General features: G+C 46.5%; 2 protein-coding genes across 8 annotated transcripts in view; one reads left to right on the plus strand and one right to left on the minus strand.

Annotated features, from left to right (window-relative positions):
- Positions 1-11,258, plus strand: part of LOC119374269 (uncharacterized) — a 292,758-nt gene that overhangs the window by 146,835 nt on the left and 134,665 nt on the right. The gene's annotated exons all lie outside the window — the stretch shown is intronic.
- On the minus strand, positions 107-10,968 carry LOC119374447 (zinc finger protein 622). The gene is made up of 4 exons (XM_037644544.2): positions 10,574-10,968; positions 4,857-5,366; positions 2,268-2,467; positions 107-1,433 (listed from the first exon to the last, which is right to left on the minus strand). Exons 1-4 carry the CDS (start codon positions 10,928-10,930, stop codon positions 1,199-1,201), a joined length of 1,302 nt encoding a protein of 433 aa, XP_037500472.1. The 5' UTR covers positions 10,931-10,968; the 3' UTR covers positions 107-1,198.

Raw genomic sequence — 11,258 nt, forward strand, 5'->3', positions numbered from 1 at the left:
AAACATTTCAATGGCTACCTCGAAACCGGGGGGTTCAAGAAGTACTGCCTTTTCCAGCAAGGCATGCCGCTCTGTAGAGCAGGCTGATAATATGTAAACATTGGAAGCCAACGCACAACACATTTTATTTTCAACAGAATAAGCTGTACATATTTTACACTAACTTTCACATATGCACAACCAGCCCTCTGCATGTACAAAGCAAGCAATACAAGCAAGAAAAAATACTACTAGTTTGCAAATGTTCTTGTGCGTAAAAATGACTTGACCCTAAAAGCACTACTGAAGGGCTACAGCAGAGCTTACTGGAATGATATCAAGTTGAAGCTTAACAAACGGCTCAAGTTGAAACTAAGAAGTTCTGAAAATTACATCAAGGCAGGTGGTACCATGTCAAACTTTACATATAGTTTATTCAAAAGAGCTGAGCCAAATGTAGCACAAACAGCATTTTGGTGGCTACGAACGTCAGCACTCGCAACAAAAACTGACACTGTTTCAACAATCTCTTAAAAACAAGTCAAGTTTCAAGCGATGTCCATCAGCAAGTTCCAAACATGTCATTCAAGCACCCTTTCAAGCTGTCATCTTCATCCTAATGCCCATCTTGTGCTTGTCTTCTAAGTCACTTGCAGTTTGTTCAACGGTGTCCCGTGCAATAGTGTGGATACAAGCAACTCTCTCCTATACGTTGATGAGAATAACAGCAAGAACCAGGCCGAGACAAGACAGACGTGTGCTTCCAACTGAGTGTACTCTGATCGATTTTGTTTTTTGTTCCCATCCCTTGTATGCAAGTGCCAATTTTGCTTGATAAAATAGAGTTCTGTTATCACTTCTTCATGTCTGTCTCTGTTTTGTTCTTGTACACCCCTCTAACTCGATTTACATGTTCCAAGGTTCGCTTGCAGGGCTGGCTGATGTGCTTTAAGAACTGGTGCACGTTGCCAAGAAAAAAAAACTACCAGGGCGCACTGAAAGCAACAACGAAGACACTGAAAAGCTGCACACTGTACTTGAGAATGTCCTCAAAACACTTTCAGACTGCTCAAACAACTCTGAGCATCGCAACAGCCCCGTATTTCAAAGCCAACTCCTATTTCTTGCTTCAAGGTGTGTTGCAGGCTTGGTATGTCGCAACGAAAAGGTGTCATCTGCTTCATCTGTAGACGCACGGACGTTCGCAGGTTGCCGCTACTTAGAACATCACTTGCTGCCTGAAGTGCTTCTGCAGCTTGTTGGCCTTGCAGCCGAGTTTCATGTGCTTCTTGGCCCGCACACTTTGAATGAAACGGATGTCACGCGCTTTCTGTTGAGCGACGTCACGTGATGTGGCTCCCGTCCAGCCGAGAGCTCGATACTGACTCAGGATGTGGCGGGCTGAGTCACCAGAACGGGACGCCGCAACCGCGGGCAGGTTCTGACGGTAGTACCTGGGAAATAAATCAAGGGGGATAACAATTAACAAAAAGTGAGCAGCAATAATGAAGTTGCAAGGTCAGGTGGCATGATACAGACCACTGACAAGTCAACATAGCGATGCTGCCGACCAAAGTGGCAGAACATTTAACAGTGTACTAACAGATGTGCTCTTCGATGGCTTCAAGTGTTAGCGCAATATATGTTAATCCTCTATGCATTAGGACAGCACTAGTTCAATGTTTCTCACTGTTATAACTTGAGACTCCTATAATTATGTATACAAAAATTCAGCGCAATACGTGGCTACATTTCACGCCACATGTGCAAATCTGCGCAACTGCATTTCAAAATACCAAGTTAAAATGGGTGCATCATGCACATACCTGCCAACCTGGTGGCCTCGTCGAAAATTCGGGGCATTTGTAAAGCGACCCCCGCTTTACAAATGTCCCGAATTTTCGATGAGGGGGGGGGGAGGGGTTGCACGACAGAAGAAAACTAGTAGTTAAACTTGTGTACGTAATAGGCAACTTTCCCAAGGAAGCTGTGCTCCGTAACAGCTAGCAGCAAAAGTTAACTCAAGCGTTCCGCACTTGATCAGAAAACGCTGATGCACTCACTCACTATGATTTTCTTTTCATGGTGGTGCTAGTGCTCTTTTTCGGGAGATTTATGGTCGTGCCCATACAATCAGGGAGAATTGCTCAAAATTTCTGAGTCAGCCGGGCAAATCACGAGATTTGGCAGGTATGCTTGAAGTATACCGTAATGTAAGAGGCTACAAAGGTGCAATTTATACATTGGAAAGTACAGCACCACTATGAGCAGGCCAAACACAGACTAACCTTGCCAGGGCACGGTGACCAGCCACAGCGCCAGATGGCAGCACCAGCTGCCAGCCATCACCATCGAGAACGTTGACGTCGACCTCCTCGTCCGCGCTGCCACCTTCACCCTCGGGGTAGCTCGCCGTGTAGTCGTAGAAGTCCGAGTAGTCCATTAGACCATCCACTCCATCATGTGCCATTTTGCAGTGGCCTTTGTCCTAGTACAGAGACGAGACAATGAGAGCATGACGAAGGCGTTCCAGTGCAAAAGTGAATATATATATTGTTCCAAGCGATGCCATTGATTGACTGCTGAGATTTTACACTTTAGGGGCAACACTTTGTTTATCAGACACCATCACAAAGGCCTTTGGACGATCTCCGACCATACCATGTTCTTTAAAAGTGCACCGAAATCAAAGTAGACAAGCATTTTGCTCCCACCGAAATCTAGCTGATGCAGGCAGATTATTTTTAGGCCTAACCCATTCGTGACAACAATGATGCAAGTGGGAATGCCCATCAGGTGATACATCAATAGACGAGACACAGTTAAGCGACGACACTAACAGCATGTGAAGTGACAAAAGGACCGGAAAGAGGAACAGCAGACTAGGAACCGCAAACTAGGACCAAGAACTGCCATAGAGTAACAAGAGCAGCCCACCAACCAATTGGTTAGTAACCCTCGCGTGGTCTTTCAAGTTTGGGCTGTGCTTTGAATGAAGGGGTCAAAATGAACGTTCCCTCCTCCTAATCAAATTGCAAGTGGCCGACACTATCTGTAGCACACGCTGCACTCCTGTGGTCAACACAGTGTGCAGGTCACCTCTTGCACGATAATGAATACAACAGCAAGAACTGATGAGGGGAACATGAGAAGGCAATGAACATGTGCACCACGTCACTTCGTCATTTCATCCTCCTTAGTAGAGACTTCTACATTTTCTATAATAAAGAACCAACTAGCCCACCGACAGACCTCAAAGACATCCTCACCAGTTTTTCACGATATGTGGGCAAGTGCAATCGCTAAATCAGCACATTCCCCATTACATTTGTATGTTCTACAACATAAGACTGAGGTTTTCAGACATTGTCTCATGCTAGGCTACTGCATATACTGTGACCACACGAAAACTGATAGTGGTCTTTGATAAAGCGAAGCACTTTGCAAAAAAGTGGAAGTTTTCATGTGCCCCTTTGGAATGAAGCCCTACCTATCTTGGCCTTAGAAGTGCTGTTGAACGCAGCTAGTTTCCAATATGTATTTGAATAGTACAGCTGTCTGGTGTACTAGTACTGCTCTGGTAATGCAGCAACACTCGTACACTACTGCTGCCATAGTAGTGTACAACTACTTCCATTTGTCTAGTTCATGGCCGTACATTCATGGCTGAGCTTGTATTCAGCACTACCCAATACAGTGCCATGAAAACTGACATACAACCATGGGTGCCATGAAAACTGACATACAACCAGTTTGCAAGGCAAACTGGTTGCAGACAAATGGATGCACAGCAGCAGGCCTCATCCGTGCCTGCTGTGTTCCTTCCTTAGGCTTTGTTTCGTTGCACTACTATGCATTCCATAAAAACTGAAGTTCATCTCACTTCTCAAAAATGTTACCTTGAGGTGCTTGCCCATACGATTCTTTCTTAGGCACGTGGCACTACTTTGTTTAATGTACGCTATGACCTCATTATACCAGTCACACCTGACACAAAAATAACTTCGCTACATCTAAAAATTCGTTATAAACGTGCATTCGTAACACTATCTACAACAACCCCACTATTTTTTATTCACTTCGTTATAACCGATCATTCGTTATGGCCGTGTTCGTTATATCGAGAGTGTATTTGAACACTCCCAATGTGATGGCAAGCCACACACTCATTTAGTGTTGTATGAGAGAACAAGCCAATGGTATTATCTAGCGATTCAACAGTTCGCTCCTGCCATAACTCTTAACTTTCATTTTTTCCAGAAGGTGCACAGTGATGACATTTACTTGCAGTTAGCATGTCACATTACCAATTAACACATATGTAAGTGCTACCCCACTAAAATTGCACAAGCCTGGACTGCATTCCTGAGGAAATGCGCTTTTTACTCGGTCATTGGCTCGGACATGGCAGGAAGGCCAACACAACTTTTGCTCAGATTGGCCACTCGGCACGAGTCTTTCACAAAAATGTAAATGAACTGAAATGTTATCAAATACAAGCCCGAGTTGTTTCTAACATACTTAAAAGAAAAAAAATAAGCTGTGTTAACATTACTATATTTGTAAAAAACCTTAATTCAGTTGATGTGTCTATGATTTAGCCATGTGTAATAAGGTACATTTTTGGATGCTTTGGTTTAAATTGAAAATTACTCAGTTTACTATTTTTTAAAATCTGTCACTGCTAATAGTTCACTCTTGTAAAAAAAAAAAAAACATAACCCGGAAAAGTGTTCCTTGGAGAGATACCCTCGAATGTCTAATAAGCTTCATGAATCAATCACTCAACTAAATTCTGAGCCGACTGTGATTCGGCTATGGAATTCGAAATCGACTGAACACTTTCGCCGTTCCGTCATCAAGCCTGCCACACTCACCCGCATGTGCTGCCGAGCGGCCTGCAAACTCCCGTAGGGAGCGGTCCGCTCGTTGCTGCACCAGAGGCAGAGCCGGCCGACACCCAATTTGTAGCCCAGGTATGTCAAAAGCCCCTCAACGTCGACGAGGTACTCTGCATCGGGGATGAAGAAGGAGTGCGCACGCCCCATGTGGGCCACATTTGCCACGACACTGTCGCTCTGCTCGCCGCAGAACAGGCACTCGGTCGGGGGCACCCGCTCAGAGTCATCCTCCATTGCTTCCTCATCCTCTTCATCTTCTTCGTCTTCAATCTCTTCCTCTTCGTCGTCCACGCTCTGCCATTCCTCGTCCCCGCTGTCGTCTTCGTCAACGATGGTGGCCGCGGCCGTCCTGTTCGTGAATGGCATGCGCTGGGCGGGAGCTTTCTGCTGGGACAGGGGAGCATGTTCAGACGCGTTTTTGGCATTTTTACGGGCAACCATGCTGCTGCAACTGCTGGTGCTTTCGCTCCTCTCGGGCTTTGGCCTCTGCGAAAGGATGGGAGAGCATACGGGCGCATTAAATAACTAGTCCCACAAGAAGAGGGACAGTCAGCACCACCTTGCCTTTTCCAGTGTTTAGCGCGCGTGCGTTCCCCGTGAAACATAGCAGCCACCATCTCCCCAATGTCATGCACTACAAAAAACATGTAATGCCAATCCATGCTCCATTGCCAAAGCAATATGAAGTTATCAAACGTCAGTGGGGCTGGCAGCATTGCATACTAGCACCTCTAGAAGCTGCATAAACAAAAAAGCATTACAGGCATGCCTCGCCCTAAGCAACAAACCAATATATCAATATATAGTAATCGGACAACGAGTGGTAACCATCAAAATGTAAAGTAATTAAAATATGACAATAAGGTGCATTGACATCAATGCGACCACCGTGTCTGGGTACTAGCACAATAAAACTACATCCCACGACGTTGTATGAAACGATCTACCCTTTGAGGGGTACTGACACCAACTTTCGAAGCAGAGTTTACTCTGCCATACAAATATCCTGCATATAGAGACTGCTCTGAGCAAGCGTTACGCTCAGTAAATACTTATGATATTCTATTACGATATTAAAACCAATTTTCACATGGCACAACCACTGAAAGGCTCTAGCACGATGTCAGGCTACACTTGACTCTAGCGACTTGATGCACTATAGCTGTTTGTGATTGCATTAGGTACTAAAACATACAAAATGGCCTCTTGCACATGACTAACAAAGTCATGGAGCAGAGCAGCCGTGGAAACATCACACTCTTGTGTGAGCACATGTCAAAAAGCTCATACCGTGTCATGACATCAGGGTGCAGTAGGAACCGAAACTAGCCTTTAAAAGTTCGAAACAGCACGAAAAATACAAGGACGCACAAAGAACCAGACAGGACCACGCACTGAGTCCCGTCTGCTTCTTTCTGTGTCCTTGTATTTTTCACGCTGTTTCAAACTCATGAAGCTTCACCACACAGCTCAGACCCATGCCCCTTTATAGCTTTTAAAAGCATTTGTAATGAATGTTTCATACCGCGCTCACATTTACCAGCACATTTTCTAGGCTCCCGATGGTTTAGCCTTCCATTTGACACAAAAACACGACTGCTGAAAATGTAGTAACCCCTTTAGATAGCCTGCCGTTACTATAATGGCCTCCATACGATTACACAACTGGCACATTCCCTTCAGTAAATTCAAATTCCTGTAAACAATTATCCACCAATGAGTCGCAGTCTGCATCCTTCATAAAGCTCTAGTAAGGCAGCGTCAATAAGCTCTGTTTGAACGATTCCTGCACAAATTGCAATACTATCCCTGCTCAGAAAAACACCTCTCTGCAGTTGCACAGGTAACCGTAATCTACCCATCACCAATTAGTGATTGGAACAGGAGTGGATACCCTAACCACCACAGTAGATTAGTGACTATGGCATTACACTACACAATTGCTTGTGCATTCAGATTCAGGGGCACTTATTATGAGAACCCCATTATTTGGGCAGACAATGTGCCCGCCATATTGCAGCCGTCTGCTGCTTCTATGGCAGTGCTGGATATTAACAGGTAGAACCATATGGTAGTTTATATTCACAGTTGTGGTACTAAAAAAAAAGACCAATGCTGTAGACTACTGGCATCAAATTAAACGCAAACAGCAGCAAGCATTAGCAATAGTACACTGCGTGCCGTCCAGTCATCCCCATTGACAAGCGCGCACAACCGGTTTGGTAGCACAACTAATTTGGGGCAGTTTGAACGAAGTGTTGGCCAACATCACCATTTGAAAGAAGGCATTTCCCATATCTCATGTATGGGTTACATCTGGAGGGGATTTGACATTAGAAACCTATCAATACCGATCTTAAGAATGACAGAAATCTGAACACCGATACTGCTGAAATATAGACCTTCTGTCACACACACGTTTCCACACATGGTGACCGAATGGGGTGCCTCATGAAAAAAATGCTTGAGATCCAGTCACGTCAAAACTATGAGAAAAAAAACACATTCACACGTGGGCTGGGCCACTAGCGAACGATCCGCTTGAAGCTCGCATGTTTGTGACGGTTTCGTGATTGCGACAGTTAGCAGCAACTGTTCTACCCCAAGAAGTTCCGGTCACTTCATTTATCATTCTGTACCACCGAAGCGGTAACAGTGTTTTTAAGTTGTCTCAGAGTCAGGAAAGCCTCTTATTATGTTTTTGGATAAAAGGAGGGCGCATTATATTCAAGAGTACCTCTTATGATCTCGTGTATGGCTTAGACGGATATTTATTTGAGATATTTGGTTAAACACAGGAAAAAGTGTCGAAAGTCTGCGGGCTACTCTCCAAGGCTAGTATGCTACGTCGGTGGACATAACCGGAAGGTGTCCAGGGCATGTGCTTGAAAACATTCAAACCGTCTATAGGCCTCCCAAGCTCGGCCAGGGGGCGCTGCGGCGCACGCGTTTCGCCGCCTTTCTAGCGAAAACCGGTCGCTCCCCTCTCCGCGCCTGCCTTTTGACTGCGCTGTCTCCGCACGTTCAGGCACCCTGCACGCGCTGTTCTCTGCTCGCCGTGCACGTGCAGCTTCACGTGTCGCTTGCTCTGAAGGTTTAGAAAGATCCCAGAGATGGAAAAAAACGTTTTAACGGTGGGAATCTTACCAGAGGAGGACGGTTGATCGACCACCTTTGCGGGACCGAGCAGGGCGTCAAGGGCGATGCTGTTTGTGCGAGCGCTACGTGCGTGCAGATGCTGAACGGGCACATTTCTTTGACATGAGTAGGAGGTGACTGCGCGAGTTCTGTAATTATGTTACCGGTAAAACGCACATTCGTTGCGGCAGTCGTGTATACTCGGAGCTGTCAGCAACCAACCAGCACGCTTTCGAGTGCGTTTCTATTGATAACTTTTCAATTGCTTAGATGCCAAGTTTGTCGTGCGGCTTTAAATTTATTATGAGCTCAGTGTGAAGAGCATAAATTTACATCTGCCCTGTTGAGTCACTGGCTGCATCGCAATGCGCAGTGTTCAGTTTCGTGGGAGTTTCACTTTTGCCGAGGTTTGCATCGAATGATAACAACATCGGATCGCAAGTTCAATGTCGCCTTGGATTTTTTTAGAGCTCCCTTTGACAGCATAATGATATACGCAAACAAAAAATAAATATTTCATGCCCACTTCGACGATGCATGTTTCTTGCAGAGGCGTGTTTCATTTCGAATAATATCGATGCCTCATCACGCACCGTGTTCGCTTATTCGAATGTCGCTTTGGTTGTTTCGACAGCTCGCTTGGTCAGCATCATACTATACAGGGGCGTAGCCAGGGGGGGGGGGGTCAAACCCTCCCCGAAAATTTTCAATTTTGCTTGCGTATATGTACACGCACACATACAAACGCACGAACAAACATACATAAAGTATGGTTGGACCCCCCCCCCCCCGAAAAAATTTCTGGCTACGCCCCTGATACTATACAATACCCACTGGGATCGCGCATGTGTATGATTATGCCGAGATTTGTGCCCAATAATAAGCGCATCTGAATTCGCGAAGCCATCGAAAATTTAATTGCCACCTTGGTTCTTTTTCAGCTCGTTTCCAAAGCGGCATGCAAGGCTTTTTATTACGTGCCGAACGCATGACATTAATACGAGGCACGCCGCGGTGGATTAATTCGGATTAATTTCGGCCACCTGGGTTTCTTTGCATTTCGCTCCCATCGAAATGCAGCTGCTGTATGCGTGAATCGAACCCATGACCACGATTTTAGCAGCGCAACACTTCAGCCTTCTAAGCAATCACGGCGTGTCGCATGCAAGGGCCAATATAAACGCTCAGTGCAAACATACAGCTTAATTCTGTTTACAGGGAGCCGCGACGGGAAATGTACCGCAATCAGCTGAATTAAACACTTAGTACTCACGGTACGTTATTTAAACTGTGGTGTAATAAGCCCAAATGCTCCGCTGCTGTAACATTACAAATGGTTGACTCGGAAAGCCAGCGCGCAATCTCGAAATGTACAGCGGCTGTCTATTTGTTGTAACTTCGGTTCACAAACGCACTTCCCTTTCAAATGAGCACGATCATCGCGTTTCTCCCCGTTAATAGTTCGTAATACTGTGTACGACAAAAACTGCTTCAAGGTGACAAGACCGCGAAAGCATCGCGGCGAACTGCCATAATCCACTCTTGACGCCTCTGCTCCTCGGACTGCTTTGCATTGGAAACGGTAGAACATGACAGGAAGTTTCGGCTCTTCGACATTTTTTAAACTTTTGTGACAGTTCCACAATGCAGCAGGACTGCGTGCCTGCTTTCGAGTACGACGAAGAAACGGCACCCATAGCGTGAAAAATGCGAGATAAAAGCCCCGGGGAGCACGTTCTCCGCACGCGCGATGGGAAAACCAAGCAAGAGCGACCCGTCCCAGCTACCGGAGTTTTCCCCTCTCTCCGCTGGGGCGGCGGACGGCGCTGCGCAAACTTGAGCGTTGGAGGCCTATAAACATCGCGCGGATTTACTTGGGCGTCCGCAACAGCTCTGCGTACGTGCGTAGCAGCTGCGGAAACCCCCGAAAACTTTTTTTTCCATGCTTTGAACTCCCCAGCTAAGTACTAGCGCTGGTCTTGCTACAATCTGTACGCCACCCCGACATCTGCGGTATTCTTTGCTGTTTCTACTATTCAAAGCTGCGCGTTCGGTTAGCTGCAACGTATCGAACATGAGTACGCGCCGCAGCAAGGCCAAATGGTCAAATACAAACGCTACGCACGGCACGGACGTGTTGCGCAACAAGGTGCAACAACATTGCAAATACGGCCGTGCTGTCGCCGTCGCAAGCGAATGTGCGGCGACGCAAGGAAGCGGAAATTGGCAAATCGTACAGTTATACTAGGAGGCAACTAATGTAAAATGTGAAGGGGAGGGGGGAGGGGTTATAGACGCACCTACAGTCTGCTGACGACATCGAGGCACGCGGTAGTGGAAAGACCCCGGATTAATTTTCCCCAGGGGTGGCCGTTTAAAGGGCACCTAAACCTAAGTACTGTACAGGGTCGTTCCTGCATTTCGCCCCCCATCGAAATGCGGTAACCGTAGGGCGGGAATCGAACCCGCGCCCTAGAGCTTATCAGTTCAGCATGATGCCGCTAAGCCACCGTGGCGGCAGGGCACCGTAAACACGACGATACGAGTAAGCTTACAGCGATAACTTCGGATGACGCAGTAGAAAACTCCTCCGGCTTGCCGGACTGTGCCATGACCAGTGCCTGCTGGTGCTTCTTGGAGTTGACGTGATTCTCGAAAGCCTTGGGGGCACCGAAACGTTTGCCGCACACGTCGCAGTAGGTGCCGGCGGCGCGGGTCTCGGCGGCGACGCTGGCTTCCCGGTGCGCTAGCACACGCTGCTGGAATTCCTCGGCGCTGACCGGCGGCAGGAAGGCGACCTTACGCTTCAAGTTGTACCGGTGCCAGTCGCTCTTGTAGTGCGAGCGGTGTAACTCGGCGTTCGCGAAGACCACCTTGCACGAGAGGCACGCGCACGATGACACCGCCGCCATGTTCGTCGCGAGTCTCCTGATATCCACTGTTGCCAGGATGCATCGCGTTGAACATGGTTTTTAAACATGGCGAACATTACGTCAGTTCAGCTTGCAGCACACAAAAACATGGCCTTTGAGAGGCGTACATTGTACTGTATGAAATATGACTTTTTTTTTTACGTTCGTCAACTAATCTGAGCAATTTTTTTTAGAATTGTTCTCGTTTTTATGCAAGATAAAGAAATTAACGTGTCATTTTTGCTTATATTTTTTTATACATTGCCAAGTTTAAGAATCACTAAACGTTTATACACATTTCTTGCTGCTAAAGAAATTATATTATTAC

The sequence above is a fragment of the Rhipicephalus sanguineus genome, chromosome 11, assembly GCF_013339695.2.
Source record: "Rhipicephalus sanguineus isolate Rsan-2018 chromosome 11, BIME_Rsan_1.4, whole genome shotgun sequence".
In the NCBI taxonomy this organism is placed as follows: Eukaryota; Metazoa; Arthropoda; class Arachnida; order Ixodida; family Ixodidae; genus Rhipicephalus; species Rhipicephalus sanguineus.

Bases quoted from the DNA above. Each gene is read 5' to 3' on its own strand.
- LOC119374447 (XM_037644544.2), bottom strand. From the start codon at position 10,930: ATGGCGGCGGTGTCATCGTGCGCGTGCCTCTCGTGCAAGGTGGTCTTC. The intron at 5,367-10,573 runs GTAAGCTTACTC...ATCCTTTCGCAG, and splicing joins CGTCATCCGAAGTTATCGCT to AGGCCAAAGCCCGAGAGGAG. The intron at 1,434-2,267 runs GTTAGTCTGTGT...TTTATTTCCCAG, and splicing joins GGTCACCGTGCCCTGGCAAG to GTACTACCGTCAGAACCTGC.